The following is a 24,908-nucleotide window of genomic DNA, read 5'->3' on the forward strand; positions in this document are numbered from 1 at the left end:
TGTTTCCTCCTTTTCAATCATTTTACACGAATTATAGTGAAAACCAATGCGCACTTTAACTTTTAACGTTTTCTTTTCCTAGCGTGCTCTAACCAACTACCTATCCCCTTCAAAAGAGGTGCTTTCAAAGCAATATTTTTCCTCAAAAATTTTAACTTTGCATTTTATGTGCAACAATAATATGCTACGTTTTCTTAGTTCAGCCTTTCATTGCACGTGTGTTACACAGAGGAGAACACATTAGAAACCTAAAAATACTTACTTTCGATCCCGGTTCTCCTGGCATCCCTCTAGCTCCATCAGCGCCAGAGCGGCCCTAGGGAATAGAAAACATCGCCGTTTAGCTCGCCATGTGCTGCGGGAGGCGTGAAACTGCTGGCCACTGAGAAAGCCTTGTTTCCAAATAGATCTGCGGAACACATACCCTTTTGCCAGCTTTTCCAAGTGGACCAGGGGGGCCTTGAATGCCTCGAGGTCCCTTAATGCAAAGAGAATAACAGTTAGGAATATGTTAAATGCCTTTTTAACGAGTTATTCAAGAAAATAAAACAATTTGAAAAATGATAAAGCACTGTTAAAGGAAATTGATTGCAATTTAAAAAATGGCATGCATATATTTCCAAGCATGAAAATATGGATACATATGTATAGAAAGATATTCTACCTAAAAAAAAGTCAAAAAAATACTATGGACGAAGGGGACTTATTTTGCGTCGCCTGAATATTTTTAATGTGTCGTTTTGCTACTAACCACTGTTTACACTTCGTGATGAATAGTTTTTTTGACATATTTGGAAAAACGGATTTCGTTTGCAATATCCATATTCATTTTTCGCTGAAGCCATACTTTGACGTCCTGGTTTGAAATGTAAGCAATCTAACTGCCAGGAAATCCTACTCATCATTATTCATGGCATTTTTATTTTTAAAAAGGCAACCCGCAACTGTGCTGGTTCTGTTATTAGCAGGATCTAGTCGAACAAAAATATGAATAAATAAATACGTGTAGGGGTGCAAATATTTTCTTAGGCGCTTGCCTTCAGTGCATCTTTCTTCCAACAGCCTGTACTTCTCTTTCCCCACAGGTTGAATTTCATCCCTGCGTTATCATTTTGCCAGTGTTTCCGAGCTTTCTCTTCCTCCTTCTCTTTGCCTTTCTCTCGCTTGCACCGGGTCAAAGTCTAGTGTTGACAATAAGTCTTGGTCCTCAGAAAGGAGCGCCAGTGCCGCCATCTGCAGCATCAGCACCAATAAAACATGGTTAATCCTCCGGGGACAGATTTACAAGCCCCTTGCGCCACTTTTGCGTCACTTTTCCCATGTTAAAAGTGACGCAAAAGTGGCGCAGGGGGCTTGTAAATCTGCCCCCCGGATTTTAGACAACCTAAGAGTGACTTTCAATGCAAATACTAAAGAGAAGACCTAATCAATCATGAACGATGATACACACCTGTGGACCCCCTTCACCGCCATCTCCTTTGGCACCAGGAGCACCAGGTGAGCCCTGTATAAAAATGCAACATAAAAATATATTCATATATTAGCATATGAAGCTTTCTTTAGCTGCACAATATATCCCAGAAAGTGCACTCCAGTTAACTGAAGTGTATTAATAGTCGTACGAACTGCAAACATTAAAACAAATAAAATAAAACTATATTTCAAGCCAGATAGTCCTTAGCAATTCCGAAAAATTAAAATAGACCTTTTACTAGCTAAACATGACCTTGAAAATGCTTTACAGAATATGGCACTCTTTATAAAGATGCTAAAACTACTGTAGTACGTCCTCACCCCAACACCGAGCACCTAATCACCGAGCCAGTGTGTTACAGAACAGCAGCAAATGGCTCCCCAACATTCAGCAACAGTGAATCGTGCTTTAATTGTTTGCTTACTGTGATCACGTGACCAAGAGACATTTGTATTTCTAAAGTGCCCATCAAAGCCGATTCATGAGCCTCATGCCCACCCAGGGCATTTTAGTTTCATGTGGCTAATTACATAAACATTTTCAGGTGGCTCGGGCAGTTGCCAGATTTTTTTGGTCAGGGTGAAGGTTCAGTCAATATGAAGTTATGAGGCATCCTTGACGTTATTTACAGGGGGATCGTGCATCTGCTGTAGGGATGTCTATGGCTTGCAACAGGCTCATTGGGCGGGAAGAGTCTGGAGGTACAGTGGATTAATACATACACTCCAGAGATCTGTGTTTGACTTCATGGCCTCATGTTCATATTCTGTCAGGCTCAGTCAGACTTTCATCCTTCTGAGGTCGATAAAATGACTACCATTGAGTTGGGTAACAATAAACATCTGCTACTTTAGTGCTAAGAGGCCCAGTTGGTGAATGTGCTCCTTACAGTTATGTTATGGTGCTATGTGATGTTCCGAACAGACCCTGGATATTATCTGCGAAGATGTCGTAGCAGATACTCTGACCCGTACTTGTGGGTGATGGCATATTTCTGTGGCCAGTTCCTACATTATAGAGTGTGTCCGCTTATGGACGTGCACAGATATTGAATGGCATTGGCTCAAGGACTGTGTGTTTCTGTTAAACTTAAGTCAACTGAATATTTAGTTGAGGTGTATTCTCTGTTTCGTCTCCTTATGGACAGTGTCAGAATGCTGCTATTGGTGACAATTTCGAGCTCTATAAATACAGGAAAGATATGAACTAATCTTCTTCTGCTACCTGTAGGATATCAGAGAGAGATAGCTCAGTGGGATACTGCAGGTCTTAAAGACATGTTTTCTGCCAGTTTCGTGATAACTCGGCAACACGAGCATTGAGAGGTCAGTTGAACTCACTAAATCTGGTGCCAATGCAGCAAATGGTCTTTTGGCCCTGAATGACAGATTTTGCATTGAGCTCTACAAGGTGAAGCATTACTGCTTTCCCACGCCCAGTGGCATAGACGTCATCAAAGGAACAGCTCACCCTAGTCTTCATATAATGTAGAGGAGGGAAATCAGACTCAGTACACATGAGAGCAAAAACCCTTTGCTAATCATGCATGCGTGCTACTGAAAATGTAGGCAAGATTGGAAATGGGCCTGATGTTGGCGGACCATCAAAGACAGGTATGCCATCTTCCAGTTTTATTGTCTGACTTTTAAGTTAATACCGATCTATCCAGTATTTTAAATATGAGCATGGATATATGCCGTGAAGATGCAAGGGTAGAGATCAGTGATATGAGACCATCAGCAAGTCACTGTCTATCAACATATCAACATGGTCATGGAAGCAAATGCACTATTTAGTATTGCAAGCATGACTATTACCTTATTTTCTCTGGACGGTTATGGTATTCAACAATAGCTCTGTAAGCTCTCCCCTTATTGTGATGCAAGCCTTCTTTTGATTCAGGGTCTGTCTTTCAAAAACGTTCACTGTAGGTTGTAGATTTCCAGTTGGCGGTAATATTTTCAAATAATGGCCCGGGCATTTTGTTAGCTGGTTTGTTTGACTGTCCCCAACCAAAGTATGAACAATTGGAGATCAAGTACAAGCACACTATTTCTGGTTATAGCGGGTTTGGTCGTAAATGTCATTTTTATTGGCATACTATAATGGCCAACTTTGGTTTCAGGACATGTGGATAACTTGCTCAGATTAATCCAAGAAACGATGCAAATTGGTTATACAAGATAATTCAGCTGTGAATTGCATCTCATTAAATTAGTGTCTATATAATAAAATGGAAATGAGTGTTACAAGCAGTTGGTCACAGAACTCTGAGGTGACTTGCAATATCCTTATAATGTTGAATAAGGGGGTATTTTATCCCATATAATATGTGAGCTTTGCTTTGATCTTCTGAAAACACATTAAATGCCCAACAAGTGGGCATGTGTTACCTATAACACCTTCCTTTATTAGCCCAGAGCACTTTGCATTTTGGGATTTTCAATTATGGAAAAAAAAACGTAATGTCCCAAAATGCAATCTATTGCATTCTACAAAAGCAGACGTTGATGATGGTGTGGTACATAAAGTTATGCCCCTTAGCAACTATGCTTGGGCAGCCTCCTGGAATTACCAGCATTGGTCCATCCGAAAAACAAAACTTATTACTTTAATGGGTGAAAGGTAGAGGAGTAAATAAGAAGTTTCTTTAGCTTCCGCCCATGAAAGAAAAGGTTTTCGCTTCTTAGCTGGACCTGCTCCACACATTCCTGCAGGCTGCCTTAAACAGCCTGCATTCCTTTCCAGAGAAAATGAGGGAAGTTATAACATGGCCCCAAGCACTGTCTCTGTGAAGTGACAGTTTATGTAAAAAATAAACTGCTGTTACACACACAGTGCTTGTGCCAACGCGCACCACTTCCTTCAAACTGAGAGAAGGTCGCTCTCCCCCTTGCTCACAGGGACATCACGAGTCACTTGTAATAGCTTATCACGAGTGACTGGGTATATCATGTACATATTATAGGCTCATTCTGACATCAAAACACATCAATAATAAGAAAAGAAAATACAATACGTATTAGGTAGCAGGGCACCGGGCATTTCACCGGTGGGCTGCCAGAGTGGAAGCTGGCTTTAGTCGCCTAGGGGCCCGTTTTTAGGTCTCGCCTAGTGTTGCAGCGCGAATGCTGTGCGATCGCTTTGCGAGGCATGCAGTATATACTGTAGCGTGGAAGCTCCATGGAAGCTTCACCCACTCTCTGCCCATTGGCATTTTTCTTAAATGCTGCCTTCCGATTGATTTGAGGCTTGTTAGTCCCTCCTCATTCATCATTTGTATCCCTCTACGGCTCTTGGCTCCTTTACTCTTAACACTATCTTCTTCCCTGTCTCCCCCTACCCCTCCCTCAGTCTGTGAATTCTTGCCCCCACCCCCCACTCCCGTTCATGCCTCCGTGCCTGCCAGCACTTCAGTTTTCAATGCAATAGGTCTCGCGTAAATGTGAGTCCTATTGCATTGCCAATGTTTGTTTTTTATTTTTGTAAGCACTATTTCTGTAGACGTCACGGTGTGCTTTGCTTATGTTTAGCGCGCCGTGCGCACTTTCACTTTCTAAGCAGCCGGACAATCAAGAGCTTTATTCCTCTTCCGTTCCCTCATTGCAGTTGTTAAAGCCCCTTTCCCACTCCCTCTTCTAGTGTGCATTTCCCCTCATCCTTCAGCTCCCTCTCTCATCTCCCCACCCCTCCTCAGTCTCCTCTCTCTCCGCCGTCCTCTTCCCTCTCCCCCTTCCTCTTCTGTCTTCACGCCTTTCCCCCCTCCCTCGCCAAAGTGATTATGAGCCGGAGGCTTCGGCTGTTAGCTCTGAACCCAGCAGCCCCTGCTCCTCTGCCTGCATGGGAGAGAGGGGCTGAGGGAAGCGGATGAGGACAGGCGGAAGCCAGGGCTGCTGCACCTTCCGTGTCTACAGAGCAGCCGGGGAAGCAACAGGTACAGCCCCTCACAGGGACGGGAACTAGCCCCCCACACTACCCTCGCCAACACAGGTGAGCCCGTTCTTCCCCCGGAGAGGGGCCCACCACCCAACCCTGGCAGGAGACCCTACTGGGAGTCACGAGACCCCCCCACATAACCCTCTAAGTCACCCTCCCACTGAACCCCCAACAGGTACCAGGGAGATCCCTCCATGGGAGCCGGGCCGGCTCTCCTACGGGAGACTCCAATGGAATCCACCAGCAGCTCATTAGGAGATCCGGCACTCATCCCTGCTGCAGACTCCCAGCAGCTGACAGCACCAACCCCAGCAGCTTACAAGTGGAGGTGGTCGTTTTTTAATAGGGTGGTAATGATAACCTTGGCTCAAAGTTCAAGGACCCGCGAGAAAAAAGAGGCAGAGAGAAAATGGTTGTAGGACTTAACATATTTCAGGTGACTTCCGCTGACTGGCCAAAGAGGACACATATGGTACAGCCACCTGTGAAGTCGCAGAGCTGCTCCCCCTCTGCCCTCTCCCCCCCCAAACTCGAACCTTTAAACACACACCTCAAAGAACGCGTGCAGCAAACACTGCATGCAGGCCTATACACTCACACACACACCCATGACACACAGGTCACCTGCCCCTCTCCAAAATGCATATGTGTCAATTTTCTATTTTTAAAGTAACTCGCCGAGTAGAGCTTGACCACAGATACTTTTTGAGGGGTCGCAAAACACTTTGTGAGTGAACTTCCCTCCCTGGGATCGGGTATTTCTAGAATGTGGTTCCAGGCACGGCCTGAGCTGCCCTCCTGCAGGGCTCCTTCAGGTGTTCAACATCTTCAAGTGTGAACGGCTACCCCTGGAGATACGTGTCTTCTATAGGCACAGCATAATTGGAAGCCCTTTTCTATAATGAACAGCATGTCTGCCATTGGTGCCGCACAACTCCGAATCCCCCTATACACAGCTAACCGCTTGCCTGCTACAGATAGCATAGGGTTTAGCTATCAACAGTGCACAAGGTGCAGTTACACTGGGAAAAAGAGTTGTTTATATAGCGTTTGGTTTTAGTACCAAAACTGGAGAGGGGGCGCATTTTACTTGCTAGCATTAGGGCTAACGGCAGCTTTGCTATGTCATTCGGAAGAAAAGAGAAGATGCTGTTGCATTCCCAAAGCATTAACGCTGTCTGTCAGCGAGAAGCACTTTCCGCATACCTGACCCTTCCATATAGACAATAAACGTCCCCTCAAAATATAGCACAGCTCCAATCCTCCCCTAAAGAGAACCACCTGCCAGCTATAAGCACTACACAGACCGAACACACACCTAGAGATTGCTGCCTGCGCGCATTGGGAGTCACATATACACAGGCATTATGCTATAGAGGTAAGTCTCATTTAGAAAACAGCCTGCACGAACACAACTGCCCCAACGCCAGGTTATGTATACTGTGGGTAACACGCAGAGCAGAAGCCCGGGCACAGACTGGTGGCTAGTATGACCAGCTTACATTGGGTGTTGCAACTAGCTTTGGTTGACAGTGCCAACAAGACTGTAGGCACTGTCTGTAAGTACATACAGAAGACACGCAAAAAGGTGAAACTAGTGGAAAATGTGTAAACCATTGACTGGTCGATAGTGTTCGAAGCTCGCGCTGGTGGTGAATTCAGCTGGTGCACTCTCCTTCAAATTTGTGCAAGTCAACAAATTAACCTGGAGAGCCAGCCGAGCCAAGGGTGTGCTATGCCCCCCCAGGCCCGCGGGCGCCTAGACTGGAGCGGGCGGCTGGGGGCTCGTGTGGAGGGCCGCAGTGAGATTTCGGCCGAGCGGTGGAGCTCGGGCCGGGGCACCGGGACATCACTGCTGGCACGCAGAGTGCATCACGCACGCTACAGAGTGAGAGCTGGGACCGTTGGCAAATACTGAGCGGCGCTTGACCTGCGTGGTGGGGGCCCGATCTGTCGCCTAATGAGGGGATATTAAAATAGATTCCTGCTGCATGGGCCACGCAGCTGACGAAGATCTCAGGGACCTGCGCCAAATGTGTGGTTCTGCCTGTGCCTGCATGTGGGCAGGCTGCTGCCGATGAGGGTATTGACGGCGCCTGATAGCATGCTGAGAGGCCATCTGGCTAGCGGAGAGATAGGCGACTGCATGGTGCGGGAGAGGAGCATAACTAAGGAGAGGCAGCTCCCCGGTACAGAAACAGTGGATGTGCTTTCCAGGCTGCGACGCAGGCGGATGCACTAGTGCCTGGCAAGGCGCAATACGGCTGGCCGAGCTGTGCAGACAACCTGGCGTACACGGTCTGTCGAAGCGAGCATAATGGGGAAGGCGGAGGCGCGACAATCCCGACTGCCTTTCAAGCAGAAAAAAGCGAACACGCGCACAGCCGCTGCAGACCAGGATGATACCTCTGCGGAGTCATCGAGCCCCCCTGAAGCCTCCCCTTCTGGAGAATTGAAGGCCATGCTCACGACAATGCAGCAAAGTCTGAAAGCCCTCTCAGGCAAAATGGACACCATGAATACTCGCCTTGACTTTTTGGTGCTGAAGGTTGATAAGCATGATGAACAACTTAAAGAAGCGGAGAAGAGGATCTCCGACATAGAGGACAATGCCACCGACGCGGCTGGACAGCTGTCGCAGATGGACAAGCTGCTGACGGTAATAGCCGCAAAGAATGAGGACGTGGAAGCCCGTAGTCGACGGAATAACATCCGCCTTATTGGGATTCCGGAGACCACTGCCATGGGAAGAATGGAGGACTACGTGGAACGGCTTCTTACCTCTACGCTTGGGGTGGATTCCTTCTTGGCGCACTTAATAGTTGAGCGAGCGCATAGATCATTGGGCCCGCGGCCCCCGGCTGGGGCTCCGCCGAGACCCATAGTGGCTAGGTTGCTTAACTATCGGGATCGCGACGCTGCTCTGAGGAAAGCACGGGATGTCCCGACGCTGCAGTTTGAGGGGAACCAGTTCTCCAGTTATCCGGACTTCACGCTGGCTGTCCAGGAAGCGAGACGAAAATATGTGCCGGTGAAACAGATTTTGCGCAGGGCCAACGTCGAATACGCCCTGCTCTACCCGGCCAAACTGCGCATCCTTCACCACGACCGCACGATTATCTGCACCAACCCGCAACAGGCGGAGGACTTCCTCAAATCCCTGCGACGATCTTCTCCTGCGCAGGCCGGGAGGGACGGTCGCCCAGGATCCTGGTTGCCCATAGCGGATGAATGAGAGTAGAGCATCGCACTTATGCTTGTTCAGTTCAATCCTTGCCCTGGAAGGATTGTGCGTTGTAGGTGTGTCAAGGGTAGAAACATTCTGAAACTATTCTGCGACAGGGTGAACTTTATGAGGCTCTGTTGACTGCTGTCTCATACCCTCTGCCATGTTGAAGCTGCCTGCAGACGAGAGGCCTCACATCTACGGATCCAGGGACAGATAAGTACTACGGGCGGGGGCTAAACTGTTTTGTAGTAATGTTGGCTATATGAGTTTCCCACATGACTAGGCTTGTTATAAGCCATGGTGTCAGGGTCTGATTGGAATACTACGTGGATTGGGCTCGCAGGGATTCATTGTCTTAGGCTCGGGCACCCTCAAACCCTGACCTCCTCCATCCCAGATTAGTTGGGGAGGGTACAGGGAGCCCCCGCTTACTGAGGGGGGGCACGAGGGTTTAAGAGGCACCACAGCGCCCCCACTATGGGCGGTTCCCGATACCTGTAGATAAGTAGCCCTGAAAGTGTTCGGATTTAGAATGTGCTTTCTTCTCAGTTTATGTTATTTTAATCTGTCTGCTATTTATGTTCCGATGCCACTGTTGTGTTATGCATCTGCGCTATGGGTTGGAACAGGGGGGGAGGGATGAGAGATACCGGCGAATTTGGGGTGCTGATGTGGGAGGGTAAACTGGGAGCGAGGGGCATTGGAGAGCCTTACGGGAGAGTGGAAACATGTCATTATAAGTGTGTACGTGAGCGCGCTATTGGAACTACGCAACACTGCAGGCTGACAGCAGGGAATGCATTGCGGGACTGGCCACAGTGGGAGATTGTATTGTGTATTGCGTCTACAGGAATGACCGCCTCGGCTACTAGAACACAAGTATGGCAGACAACCCGCGTAGTTTGTTGAAATTCCTGTGTGGAATGTGCGAGGACTGCGGGACCCTAGGAAGAGAAGGCAGATCCTATCTTATTTAGATCGACGTGATATTAGCATTGCCGCACTGCAGGAAACACACACTGACCCCAGATGTACCTCGGCCTTTGGTAGCAGATGGGCGGCCAATAGGGTATTTTCAGCTTACTTCACGTATGCACGAGGCACGGCAATACTGATCACGTGAGGGACCCCCTTCAGATGCGCGGGAACACGAAGTGACGAGAATGGCAGATTCTGTATGATGTGGGGCACCCTCGGCGCACACTCAGTGGTAATCGTTAGCTATTATGGTCGCAACACGGATAGCCCTGATATTCTGAATGGTTTATGGGGACAGATACTGGACATTGGGGCCACTCACGTGCTGTGGGCGGGGGACTTTAACACGATCTGCGATCCTTCAAAGGACAGGTCTGCACACTTGCCTCAGCACTACACACGCAGCCAGGGTGCCTTGAGAGGGTTACTGGAAGATGGTGGCTTGGTGGATCTGTGGAGACATAGGCACGCAGAGAGGCGAGAGGGAACTTTTCACTCATCCATACATGCGTCCTGGTCGAGACTAGATTATTGGCTTGAGTCCCGGGGAATATGCTCCTGGGTGCGGGACATTGACCATTTGGCCCGGACCCTGTCCGATCATGCTCCGGTGTGCCTCGCCCTGGACATCCCCAGTGTGGCTGCCGGTGCGAGGAGCTGGAGGCTTGCCCCTGAGGCGCTGCTGGACGAGGTATTTAAGACGGAGCTAGGTGAGGTGATAGCTGACTTCTTTGAGCAGAATAGAGGGATGGTGGAGTGGGTGGGGACAATGTGGGAGGCGTTCAAAGCGACAATTTGGGGGGTCTGTATGTCCAAAAGTTTTGGAGTACTGAGGGACATCCGGCGGCGGCTGCGACGACTGGAGGGGGAACTCAAAGAATTAGAGACTACTATCTGGCAGGTGGAATCCGGAGAGGGACAAGCTAGGATGCGGGAGCTACTGACGGATTACTCTGACACGGCAGGCGCGTCGCTATGGAGAGGGCGGCAGACCTGGGAGAGCCCCGGCTCAGGACATTAGACTGCCCCGACATGCTAACTGCATTCTCAAGGTCGAGGATGGGGAAGGGAATTGTTACTATGACAATGTCCGGATTCTGCAGACCTTTACTGATTTCTACGCTGAGCTCTACAGCTCTAAGGGTGTCAACGCTGCCGACTACCCAAGCTTTTTCAGGGACATTACGCTGGGGTACCTAGAGGACAATCAGAGGGAGTTCCTTTGCGCACCATTTTCGAATGACGAACTAAGGGAGACGGTTCTTCAGCTACGGTCTAGGAAAGCACCACGACCGGATGGCCTGCCGTGCGACTTCTTTAAGGCTTACCTCGATCAGCTTGTCCCTGTCCTGCAGGAGGTATATGCTGAGGCACTGGAGACGCAATCGCTACCTCCCACAATGAGAGAGGCTCTTATTGTGTCGATCCTTAACCCAGGGAAACCGGCTAACAAGTTGGGATTCCTACCGTCCCTTGCCCCTCATCAACGTAGATAGCAAAATCCTCATAAAACTGTTAGCTAACCGTCTGAACCTACTGATGGATAAATTGGTCTTACCGGATCAGGCGAGATTTATTCCCGGGAGATCCACTTCCCACAATCTCCGTACCCTCTTTTCGATCATCCATCAGGTGGACCCGCAGTTGCCGTTGGCAGCTGTTTTCTTGGATGCTACCAAGGCGTTTGATTCGGTGGAGTGGGAGTATTTGCGCACGGTACTTCGCTGTATGGGGTTCCTGGTAGGATTCTCCGCATGGATTAAATTGATTTATTCTAGCCCGGTGGCTCACGTGCAAATCAATGGCCACACGTCTAAGGCTATACCGTTGTCGCGGGACACCAGGCAGGGGTGCCCGCTGTCGCCGCTGCTCTTTGCCCTGGCGATGGAGCCATTGGCTGCTAAGGTGCGACAATATCATCAGGAGAAGACCCTGAGATTCGTGTTACGCCCCATCCTGATTTTGTTGTATGCAGATGACGTTACCCTATATGTCAAGGACCCGATGCGCAACCTGGGTCCGCTCCTTCGGGAATTTGCGAGGTTTGGGGGACTCTCTGGCATACATATCAATTGGGCAAAATCGCCGATCCTTCCTCTTACACCGACGGTCATCCCATTTGTGCCTGACTACCCGTTGGAATGGTGCGATGTGTCTGTTCGCTACTTGGGTGGGACTGTTACGTTGGATCGGGAGGAGTTGCTCTGCGAAAATTATGGGCGCGCTATCGTCAAGCTGCGCGACACCATAACGAGATGGATAGCCATGGCCCTGTCCATTGCCGACCGGATTTCGCTGATCAAGATGATAGTGCTCCCCAGGTTCCTGTACTATTTTCTGTGTATCCCCTATTTTCCGGGACGCCCCTTCTTCACTACCTTGCGGACGGAACTCCTGCGGCTGGTATGGGGGGGTAAGCAGCCGCAGATCAAGTGGGAGACGCTGGCCAGTCCCTATGAGACGGGCGGGTTTGAGGTACCTAACTTTGAATTATACTATAGGTGTGCGCAGGCACACTACGCGCATTATTGGTTTAAGGGCCTGAAATATACTGCCCACTTGGCGACGGAGCATTGGCTGGCTGACCCTGTCCCGATAGAGGGAGCACTTTTGCTACAGACTTCGCGGCACGAGCGGGTCCCCACGACTGTGGACTGCACGGTCCGTGCTTGGCAGTGGATTGCGCGCAGGGTGCGAGCCCCAGTGCTATACTCCCCCCGCCTGCCCCTCGTCTTCTATCCCCAACTGTCCCTTCTGCAGGAGGGCATTTTCAAAAAATTCAAGCGGCAACGAGGTCTCCAGACTTGGGGAGACATGTACCCAGGAGGGAAGTTTGCTACGTTGCAACAGATCTGTGACGATCCCCCACCATCCGGCATGGAAACTTTCCTTTATGCTCGCCTAAGGGAGGGGATTCGGGGGTGCACCCCGGGTTACCCACAGGAGCCGCCGGCGCTCTCTCAGCTACACACACTATTGGGGTCAGAGAGCGTATCTCATTTGGTGTCCATCCTTTATAGATCTATCTATGCAGACATGGGCACATCGCAGAGCGATGCCAGGGCCAAATGGGTTCAGGAACTGGGACACGATATCTCGGATCAGGAGTGGCACTATTGTTGTGCGCAGACGGTGAAAGCATCTGCTAGTAGTAGGTTGCGGATCACCCATTTCAAATATCTGCAACGCTACTACTACACCCCCGCTCACCTGCGCCGGTTTGGACTGCGAAAGGACGCCAGATGCGATAGATGTCGAGCAGATGGCGCTGATTTGCTGCATCTGGCCTGGAGCTGCCCGGCTATCCAAGACTATTGGGAACAGGTATTCAGCGCGGTCGGGAAAATGCTGGGCACTGCGCTGCCGCCGTCTCCACTGATGGGTATTCTGGGTTACACGGAGCGGCTACCGGTGACGCACAGGAAATTCGCCTCGCTTTGCTTCCTCCTTGCTAAATGGAGGGTGGCCTGTAGATGGGGCAGGGGAAGGGCTCCTAAGTTTAAGGATTGGCTGGAGACGATGATTTTTTGGCAGGATCAGCTTGTCCTATACTCTGACCTTCTGCCAACGGCGTCCCGACCCTGAGATATATGGGGCCCATTGAAGGGTTACCTGCTGCTGACCCCGTTGGAGGCAGCTGTGGATCCACCTCCCCCCTCACCCGATTAGATGAGCTGCTTGCAACGCTGGTAGGGGGGGCCCGAGAACTGCCCAGAATGCGAGCTGCTACTGTATATGTCGGCCTTAACTTCTGGGCGGGGCGCGCTCTTGACCCCGAGGAAGGTTAGGTCGGGGCACCGGACCGCGAGAAAGAGCGCGCGGCTGTCTGGAGGGGCGGTTGGACTTGCTACTGTGGTCGGGGGGGCTTAGGCATTCTGGTGAGGCTTCCCCTGCTGGACCTGTGCGCTTCAACTGCGGTTGGGGGGCACTGGTCGTCCTTTAGATTGATATAATGCTATAATTATTGTTTCACTCTCACCGTGAGCCTAGTTGGGGCACGTTTGTGTTTCTGTTATGTTTTGCTGTTTTTTTTTTCCAACTAGATGAGGAAGGGACTAATTGTCCCACTAAATAGCGCAGCCTGCGTGGATATTTCCTTGATTATTGACGCGGCCGGCCCTTTTGGGTTGTTGGCGATACGCTGTGTATACCCATGATCCTCTCATACTGAAGCACGCTGCCGGTCTGAGATGGTTGTAGGCATCACTGCTGTGTACAACCCTTATATGCTAAATAAAGATTTTTGAAACTAAAAAAAAAGTATTCAACACAGAAATCCAAAACAGCAATCTTTTCGAAGGTACTCTGTTTCAAATCCTATTCGAATTACCAATTTTCAGGTGATAAAGGAATCTTGCAACATTAAGTTATAGTCACATTCTTGGATTTTACATTAGATTGACTCATACTTTGTCAATTGGATAAAATAGCACGCTAGACCACTGAAGGTGTTTCGGATCCCTGAGAAAAATTGCATTTTCCCATTCCGCCTCTACATTTTCGGTACCACTCATGACGTTTTTAAGTCAAATGATGCCGTCTGCCACCTTATTGTTGCCATTTGCATAGGTGGTAAAGGTGGATGTCTTCTACAGACTACCGCACTTGCCCTGAAACACCTGATTAGTTAACGATGGGAAGTATACATTGTGTGTGTCATTTAAAGTCAGAATTAGCATACTTACATAAACCTAAAATGAATGGCTATTAATGTATATTCAAAGACAGGTTACAGTATTATCATTCCAACAGGGGTGCAACAAACATTGATAAGACGATGGATATACAGATATTTGAAGTATGTTATCCAATCTAAAACGTTATGTAGGAATAACAAACTACAATTTCATTTATCAATTAGAGTAAGATAATAACAAACTGAATCAGTGTCAACTGTCAGTTTCTCGGAGGGTGTGTAGGATTGTAAAGTAGTTATTAGGGTTGCACACTGTTTCAACTTACCACAGGGCCTGATCTCCCAGTAAGTCCCATTGGTCCCGTTGGGCCCCGCATTGCAATCTGTAAAACAATGGCAATTAATCTATGCATATATTTTAAGAGACATCAGTGGTTATATGTCAGACTATTGCTAGCAAAAATATTGTCTGACAGAAATATTGTGTCCTAACTATTGTTTACAAAACTACCCACCGTTGAATGTTCTCTTAGTTACGCAAGTGAGCCCATATTTTTGTAAATGATCCATAGGACACAATATTTCCTATCAGGGATATATAGTTACAATATTGGGATACCATACCAATTTCGATACTGATGTTACTAACATGAGGCAATTGTTACTTTCACATTTAAGCATGTTTAGGATTAATCAAAACATTACAACTGAGATAATTACTTTGTAATTACAATATTTCCCGGCAGGGATATTTGATTACAATATTGTGGTACCATACCAATTTCTATATTAATGTTACTAACATAGGGCAATTGTTACTTTCAGACTTAAGCATGCTTAAGATTATTTAAAAACATTTCAACTGAGACAATTACTTTTATCTGAGATGGCTTAAGTAATTAAACAGGGAAATCTTATAATCAAAATGACTGTGTAGGTGTGGAAGTGTACTTGTAGGTCTGTCCTTTATGATAACTTTAACTTTCTCATGAACCTATAACGTTTAAAAAAAATCATACATAATATACATATATAGAGGTGCTTTTGGTCAGATGGTTTTATCCTTTGGTCTGTTGAACTGTCATTCACCTTTTGCTTTGTCCCATCATAGCATACATCATCGGCTCCTTTCACTTTGAGTGACCACATAAAGCCTTTGCACATTGTTCAAAGCCATCTAAAGATAGCTCCTTTTCTTCATTGGAAACGCTGGTTTAAATTGTAGTTAATTAGCAGCTATTCTTTCCGCACTTTGGGTACCAAGTATGAAAGCAATTTGTTTTCTGGCTCTTTCATTAAAGTTGCTAAAAAGTGGTATTGTAACTGCCTGCTGTTTGAGTCCTTGGTTAGGAGGTGATTTATTATTGTCCTCTTCACAAATAATAATATTTAAATAAATGGCACAACTGAATGGATTTTTAATTAAAAACAGCAAAATAAACAGCTGCATCAGTGAATGTTTTCTTAATTTTAAATGTTTTATTGAAAACATATGGTAGACATGTGTAGATGGAAGCATGTTTTCTTTTCTTTTCTGGTTTGCTATTCTTTTTGGCATATGCTATGGGCTGGTCTGGTCATAGTGGACAATGGGCCTGAGGGATGGGGGCCGTTTTTGTACCACTGCTGCAATATCGGTCCCCTGTAACAAAAGGGGAGCAGTGCTTCTCACTAGCCCCTCCCCATCCCCCGGGTATGGTAAGCAGCAAACTGCCAGGGCTGGTTGCTGTTCCCAGTCCAGCCGTGCATATGCTTGTAATGAAAGAATAATTATTGTGCCAGTTTGCCAGGCCAGATCTATTGGCTTTTTTTTGCTGGTGCTTTTTCTTGTGGCCATCTATTCAACAAGGGAAGATATTCATGGGCCATAAAGTGAGATAACTAAAGTAAATGCCAATAAAGAGTGTTTTGTGGAGGGTCTTTGTAAAGCAAGCTATTCTTTCTCTTTTACTGGATAAACAGTGCATCAATTATTAACACATTATATAAGCTGTGTTAATCAATTTAGCATGAACTTCTATTTGTTGCAGAAAAAGAGCATACTGAAAAGAATGCCTGCTAGTGATAAATTAATATGAATTAAGTGAAAAGCCAACAAAGGGGTCTGTAGTTAGAATATAAATTGGAGGAAGGAACATATCCACACTGCTGTTATCCAATTTTAAAAGGATGTGCCAGTCCTACTGGGAAGAATTTACTGATAGTTTGAATATTTATTTTATTGCAGAGTTCTTCATACTGCACTTCTATAATTTATTTACAGAGTAAATATGAGTGCCCTTTTTACCGACATTCAATAGAGAACCACAGGCATTTGCACCCATCTTTAACACCCCTGTAAGGTACTTTCTTTGAGAGAAGCGACCAATGGAGCTTGTAAGAATCTTTGCCTATACTATGGCAAGAGGGAAAGCCTTCATATGCATTGGACAAGGACCACTGAGATGAGGGAATGCTTGTGTCCCTCTCTCAATGTCTTATTCTTCTTCTAAGAGGAGAGTTAAACAGGCTCATGAGTGGTGCACTAATTGTGTGCCACCTAGGAAGGGGTGCACATTTAATTGCCCACCCAAGAGCACGCCTTGGTTGGGTGGTCAGAACTGACAGGACGTTTTTGGGCATATCCTTATAGACAGCTGGATCTCTGCCTACACATCTTTAAAATTAGGTTGACCATCTTTGAGTGAAAGTTAGACCAGCAATTTGGAACCATCAGCCCATGTTTCAATGCTGTGCTGTCCCCAGAGAAGGCTGGAGTGTATGCTTGCCCTGCGGTCAGCTCATTATTTTTTATATAGTTTATAACCCTTGTCCGCACTGGGCGTATCCATCGTGAATGAGCCCAATGCTTATGTATGCAGGACTTCATTTTATTTGATGCAGGACAGGTTTCCCTATTACCAAATTACAGGATGCTCAGTTTATGGTGCTGGAAAGAAGAATGGTTGAAATGTTCTTGCCATTCGAGCAGTCAGACCAATAAATGTCTACAATGAGTGCTTAACTCAGTAACTAATTTTTCACAATCCTTTCAAAGTAACATCTGAGAGTAATTAATGTATTAAACTATGCAAATTATAGTCCAAACCCTAGAATACCTTAGTCACACCTCTAAATGTCTAATTAATCATGTGCCACATGGCAGAAAATGGGCTTCACTCAAGTACTTTGAATTCATGCTTGTGACACTGTGTGCCATGTTATTCATTATCAATCTTTTTCATGTCTGAAAACAGTTGCAAATCTATATAGGCATAGACAATTATATGCTGACCACTATTTAAAAAGAGGATGTGACTCTAAATCTTCTTAAAGTGGTGCCTATTGAAAAGGAGTCACATTTTTCAAAAGCGCCTTTATTCACAGGGCATGAGTATTACTCTTTCTACTTTTCACATGCTGGATTGTCTCTACCTCTGTTTTCAAGCTTTCTTCTCAGGGCTTGAACGAGCCATGCTACATTTGACATAAACGAGGATCTCCTCCTTCAAAACACTGGTATTTTTTCACATTCAACAAAAATCTTTAACATAAATTAATTTTTACTAGCCCTTGATACTTCTATTTGGTTTATTTCACATATGGAAAGCCACAAACAAATGGTAGTTATTAACTAGTCTAAACCGCACTTCCTACTAAGACTGTTGTGAAGGTTCTCCAGTGACAGGCCTTGTTATAGGTATAATGCTGCTAGAATTGAAGGCAATAAGAATTGTGTTCATTATGTTGGTTTAACTCCCCGTGCTGAGGTATATATTGTTACACTCTGCTCCTCTAATGAGCAAATGTATAGTTTGTATGATTGCACTTGAGGATGTTCTTATTTAAGCAAGTGCTCTCTGAAAATTACAGACACTTTACCATCTAATGTTAGTAAGATGTATATACCAATATCTGTTACAACCATTTAGAATCTATATATTTCCTTTCTTACATATGCATGAAAATATGTATAATATTTCTTTCCAGGATTCCCATGTTGGAACATTTACATTAGTGACCAATCTCTCATGGCGCTCTGCAGAATTCTATCTTTGGATACACAAACATCTATATGGGTGATACATGTGGCAGGCTTTGTTGGATCAAGTAACCTGGGGCAGGGGTGGCCAACATTGATCCTTGCCACATTTTCAGTCTACCCACTGTCCATGTAAAATACCTTCAGATATAATGGTTAAAACTAAATTTATTTTTAGTGGATATCCTGAAATTCCATCAAGGACTCGATCCTTCTAGAAATGAATTGAAATGAAAAAGGGATTTGTAAAGCACACTACAGCCCAAAGGCGTCTAGGCGATAGTCTCAGATAGGTAAGCTGTATAAGAGAAGAGCACAAGATTAGAGGTTAAATAACCATGTTTTAAGTGCCTTACTGAAAGCTAACAGATTGGTAATCCCTTTCAGCATACAAGGTAGAGAGTTCCATAGTCCGGTGGTGCCTACAACAAAGCCTCTGCCACCGCGGTCAGATTTCCTGAATTGCAGCACAATAAGATTGTGTTCGGCAGGGAACCAAAGCGGTCTAGCTGGAACATACCATCGAAAGCAGTTTCTGAAATATTCAGGGCCATTGCCCTGAAGAGATTTGAAAGCAATGCGCAGTGCTTTAAAATCTATACACTTCTTAACTGGAAGATAACTAAGTGCAGAAGAAGCAGATTTATATTTCGGGATACCTAGGAGAAGGCGAGCAGCCACATTCTGTACAATTTGAATTCTAGTCAAGGATTTTCTTCCTGATGTTTATAATCAGGCCATCAGTCAGTAGTCAATCCTTGAATGTACTATGGCAGACATCAATGTTTTTGAAGCTCAGAAGGGAAAAAAGGAAATCTTTTTCTAAGGAATTTTCAGGTGAAAAAAGAGGCTGATGTGACAGCATTAACATTTCTCTCGAAGGATAGGTTATTATTAAAAACTATGCCACAATTCCTTACTCTGTCAACTGGAGTAGGTGAGGATCCTAGTTCCTGTGGCCATCAGGTAGGGGCCCAGAAGGTGGTGGTTTTTCAAAAGTATGACCTCAGTTTTCCTAGAATTAAGTTTTATCCAGTTTGAGGCCATCCATTTTCCCACTTGGAGCAAACAGTCCTGAAAGCGCAAGGCAGTTTCATCAGGGTTGCTGGCTACCGATATCACAGTTTGTGTGTCATCGACGTAGGATACCAAGGTGAATCCATAGGATTTGATCAGTTTGGCCAGCAGGGCCACATAAATATTAAAAAGAGTGAGACTCAGTGATGACCCCTGTGGTACGCTGCATGGTACGGAAAAGTTAGGGGAGAGATAACCTTCCAGAACCACAAACAGCTTATGATTCTCAAGAAAGGTAGTGAGTAGAGATAGTGCAAGACCTTTTATCCCAATAGCTGTGAGACGGTTCAAAAGTGTGCTGTGGTTGACCTTGTCGAACGCTGCTAATAAGTTCAGTAGGTCTATTGCTGCACTGCCTCCTACGATGACCGTTCATCTCACTTGTTCTGAAGCTGTAATCAAGGTGAGTTCAGTGCTATGTTAGCTTCTGAAGATGAACTATATTGACTTAAGACTTCCATGGGTTTCAATAAAAGCTGAAATCTCCACATACATTGCCCTCTAGACATTTTTTGCTGGAAAAGGGAGTCAAGAAAAAGGTCAGTAGCTGTTTGGATCTGAATGGTCCAAACATTTTTTTTTCAGGAGGGGAGAACAGTTGGCAATTTCCAATTATTAGGAAATATATCAAAGGTAAGATTTGTTTAAACATATCCACCAGACAGTTGCCGATAGGGTCTGGGGCTAGGTGCATTACCTTTGTGGAGCAGGGGTCAACTGGTGACCCCAACTTGGTTTGATGAATTAAGTTTGTGAAATTTGCAGCCATAAGTAGCAGGAAAGAAGCAAAAGAGGGGGCACAAAGTGGTTCACTTTCATGACTGGCCGTACATTGCGAAGGAAGGGTTCCAGGGTTCAGGTCAGAGTTCTTCAATGGAACCTTAGCAGGTGTTGCAGCAACTGTTGTCTTCTGTGAGAAATTATTATAAACTATTTTTATTTTATCCTGAAATAACATAGCAATGGAATCACAGAACAATTGACTCACATTGTATTTTTTATTTCTGGCAGCATGACAAGACTTTTTACTGTCAAAAATAGTTCTTTTGTTGAATTTATGGAGGCTTCAATTCTCTTAAAATAAAGGTAGGTTTTCTTAGTTTAAATTGATGCCTTATAAGTTGCTATGGATTGTTTGTACAACTCATTATAAGTAAGGCTATAATTAGTCTTCCACTTTCTTTCCAACCTGCGGCGGCGCTTTTTCTGGAGTCTAAGACCCTCTGTGAGCCAAGGTTGTGAAAGCATGGTTCTGGCCTTATTTCTATTATTTTGTACCGGTGCAATGTTAGGTAAGACCCATACTTTCTATTTTGCCAATTAGGATAAAGCATCCTTATAATTAGCGTCCTCTAAATGAATATTAAAATCACCCAAGATAGTGAAATCTGGTGACTGAACCCCAGTATCCAAAAGTTGGCTCAAATCATGTAAAGAGGCTGTTTTATGACCAGTGGGCCAATAGATAAGTAACCTATCAAACAAATTATTGTTAGTAAGCTGAATTGTGAAGAATAGTGCTTCATGATTGGTAGAGCAATAGTGAGTTCTAATCGTACTTTTCAATGTGCTGCAGTAAATGATGGCTAAACCTCTGCCTTTTTTGTCTGCCTGATCTTATCTTTATATAGAAAATCCTGTGAGAACTGCAATGGCCATTTCTGGGTCTGAGGTATTGTTTGTCCATGAATCCATTATGAAGGCAACGTCAATCTCCTGAGTTTGCACACTCCAGAGTGTGTTTGACTAAAGAGCATTCATTAATTAGTGTAAATGAAAAGTTTTTAAAATGGGTGTTGATTTTAGTGAAGAAGCTTCTCTCAGATTTTTTGAATCAGAGAGGTAAAGCCTCACCTAGAACATTGAAGCATCTCTTCGCAGTTCATGGGGCATGGTGTAGGACCAGGACCATGCTCACCTGGTGTGTTAAAACCATGAAGCTGATTTCTGGAATAGTGCAACTTGGAGCCAGATTCTGCGAATTCTACTGGAAAATGGACATGGTGGCTGGTGCTGAGCATGAGCCAAGCGCAGACGGGTGAAGATGACTTGCCTTAGGCGCGTCTTAGCTGCGCCAGTGGCACATCTGCACCCCAGAGCTCATTAAATAGCTGTCCTGGGCCGATAGTGATGGAGATGGAGCAACTACTAGTGCGCCAACCAAGATGGCAGTCGCAAATGGATAGCAGGTGAGCCACCGAACAAAGCCTAACCTGCTATCAAAAAAGGAGGACTCACATCTCTCCTTGCTTAGACCTGTATTGGTAGGTCTATATTGAACAAGCCTAACCCAAGGTATTTGAACATGTGAATATGCGTGGATTTAAAACAGAGTAAGTAGGGAAATTGAACACAAAAGAGCATGTGCAGATCTACAGGAAAGTGGTCTTCTTGAACATTTTAATGTTTGTTCACAGAATGTCATACCTATCCCCATGGAGTGAAGCCAATGTTCTTTCATAGGGAAGTGTAAATTAGAACAATAATAAATGTGGAACAGATTACAGTGGAATGTGGGACAATGGAAATCATACCATTATTATATAATGCTTACTTAGAATGTAATATTTTTAAGTATTCTGAAATCATGAATCAGTTGATCTTTCCTTTGAATTATGATAACATTTAATGTTAGTCATGCTCATAAATATGGCATATTTTGAAGTCGGATTCTGACAGTATATATCAGAAATCAGGTTAATAGGGTAGTTCTGAATTATGTCCCTTTGATTTTTAAGCATTGTGTAAGAGACAAAGGATTAGTTGATATAAGATGATTTAAATGAAATTTGTAACAAATCATAATAGAGGAAAGGCTGCCTCAAATAAACATGTATATCATTAGAATTCATATTCACCAAATTCAATGGATGACAGTAAAAACATATGAAATCAATTTTAAATTGTACCCCAACCTTCTCATACGAGGTTCACAGTAAAGGCATGAAAGATTTACCAACCCAAATCATGAAAACAATATACCATCCGTCCTACTGCTAAAAATACCGAAATATGTTATGCAGTATCAAGGCAGAACATGACTCCTGGTGTTGTCACAATAAATCTCCTACTTCCCTATAATGTTAATTGAATAGTGTCATAAGTATTATTTACAAGTGATTCTTACCCGTGCCTGTTGAAGGATAGCCTGGGCCTGGGCTTCTTGTGCAGAAACAACTGGACCTTTTTCACCATCACCTCCAAACCGGAACTATAAATAAAAACAATCAATGACATTTTGGATGCTCAAGGTATCTACATTGATGCGCAAACCTTGTTTTACTTAATTTGGCAAACTAAATCTTAAGATATACATAGCACAAAAGATGATTAGGAATTATTCTTTTGAAATATTATTGTGTATAAAATTCACCAGTACTCACACTTAAGATGAGGAAGATATACCTCACAGTTGTTTGATTGCAGTTATGTGTATCTCATGTAGAAACTTTCAACGTACCCATGCAGTCACATTGAATGTATGCATTTAAGAAAACCTCTGTGGTATTTCCAACAGTTTGCTTGAGTTGCAATACAGCTACAACTACAGACTTGAAAAAGGTTAGTCTGTTGTGTTTTTAAAAACAGATTTATGTTGAGTGATGAGTCTGGCAAAGCATGGCAGACATTACATCCACTCTTCAGTAGGAAGACATTGGACAGAAATAGATTAATTTATTTTCCAGTGATTCATTGCCATTGAAATAAAAAACTGGCAGTTATAGAAAAGCACATACATTCTGAAGGCATACAAATAAATAAACCCTGTCATTTTGGAAAATATTATGTAAGAGAAAAGGTGAGTTATACCCATAACATGAAATTATTTCTTTATAAAGAACTGTACACGGAATTACTGATCGTGGACAGTAAAATGGTGCTTACACTCTAGGCCAAAGAAAAACAACAACTGTCCTTTACTGAAGTGTCACTGATGTCTTTTTTAACTTGAGCTTTATAACAATTTGAGTGATGAATGCTGTTTTTAATCGGGTCTTTAAAATACAGTAATGAGCAGGAGTTCCCCTTGACGTTATCTAGAAACATATTAATTGATATGAAAATGGACTTTCAAATTCTAAAATCATTTTGCTGATTATAAAGAATTCCAGTCAAGTACAAATGCTGAGATTATCACCCATGCCACCATTAATATCCAGAGTGGGTAGGCAACAACTGGGAAAATATGGTATAGACATTTATTTCTAGTGATCAAATGGAACACATTATTTTGGACCCATTAGTAGAGTCAAGGAAAACATATTTTGGTTGGAGATTATGGTAGTAGAGGAACCAATATTAAATTACAACACTAACTATGATGGATCATTGAGAAGGAGAGAAAATGGGAGCCTGAAAAAACTTAAGATGACAAAAGCTGATACTCATCAAACCATCTATATTGTGGGTGAAGTGCAAAGAGTGTTATTTAACAAGAACTCCAGATTGTTAAATTTCAAGTGAGGTGAAAGGGATTGAGCATTAGTCAATAAAATAGGGACGGCAATCATTTGACTGGCATTTTCACAACTCAATCAGAATTTGAACATTATTGTAATCACTGACAAATATCAGGAGGACCTGGTTTCTGTCAGCTTATCCATAAACGGTAGAAATAAAAGAATAAGAACCAGATGCATGGTGCCATTAACCAGTCGCACACTATGTGATTCGAATCACAAATTGAGTTCAGAAGGGCCTAACAAATCGCTATTTGTAAGGGGTATGGTTAGGGAGTTCCTTCCAAATGGATATTGGCTAAAGTGTGTATCAATTTTTTGCAACCAAACTCCAGACACAAAACTTGTTCACAGAATGGAAGGGGTCCCCTTGGAGCTCTTCCTTCCCACAAATGTAAAGTAAAACCTTTTTTTGCAACCATTGTCTGCTCTCAAACACATTTTTATAAAGGTTCAGACTTTATTAAAAATAAAGCCCCATTTCTTTTAAGAAAAATGGGCCATTTTAAAAAGTGCCCATAGGCATAGCCATCATCCCTGTGATGGCCACCAATCATAGTGAGTTGCAATTTGTGAACTGCCTCATGTATAATATAAGGTAGCCAGATTGTGATCCACTATGATTTTGAATTTTTTATCTGTTAGTACACAGGTCGGTTTGCAAAGTTCCACACTGGTCACAAAAGTAATGGTTGCAATTTTTGACAAGTATTTTGCATTCGATGTTTCATACATCTGTCCCATAAAGATTGCTACCAAAGGATTTGAATGGAAGGTATACACACTTGGCATCATGATTGTCTTTTTGAATTTCACAAGTGGGAGCACTAGGTTTGGATGATAAAGGTGGCAAACCAGATGATAAACCTCTATCTTTCAAGAAGTAATTGATCTACTTATAGAACCCTATCCCTTCTAAACGTAACCATCTCCAAATGGCAGTGTTGCACAAACACATCTAACAATACCATGGGTGGAAGCAGTGGTGACATAATTCACTAATTTATTCATCTAACCCTAAGGCAGTCTGAAAGAGATCAAGTAAGGAGTTCAATTGTATCAGTTTTCAACCTTCATCCTTAACTACTCACTCCAAG

General features: G+C 44.3%; 1 protein-coding gene across 6 annotated transcripts in view; it reads right to left on the bottom strand.

Annotated features, from left to right (window-relative positions):
- The window catches only part of COL11A1 (collagen type XI alpha 1 chain), a 407,114-nt gene that overhangs the window by 221,206 nt on the left and 161,000 nt on the right, over positions 1 to 24,908 (bottom strand). For all 6 annotated transcript variants that reach the window (XM_085601921.1, XM_085601919.1, XM_085601916.1 and 3 more), the window contains 5 exons: positions 22,479 to 22,562; positions 14,580 to 14,636; positions 1,451 to 1,504; positions 425 to 478; positions 263 to 316 (listed from right to left, as the gene is read on the bottom strand). In XM_085601921.1, coding sequence (XP_085458047.1) covers positions 263 to 316; positions 425 to 478; positions 1,451 to 1,504; positions 14,580 to 14,636; positions 22,479 to 22,562 — 303 coding nt within the window. The remainder of the gene's footprint in view (positions 1 to 262; positions 317 to 424; positions 479 to 1,450; positions 1,505 to 14,579; positions 14,637 to 22,478; positions 22,563 to 24,908) is intronic.

This window comes from Triturus cristatus, chromosome 4_2, assembly GCF_964204655.1.
Source record: "Triturus cristatus chromosome 4_2, aTriCri1.1, whole genome shotgun sequence".
NCBI lineage: Eukaryota > Metazoa > Chordata > Amphibia > Caudata > Salamandridae > Triturus > Triturus cristatus.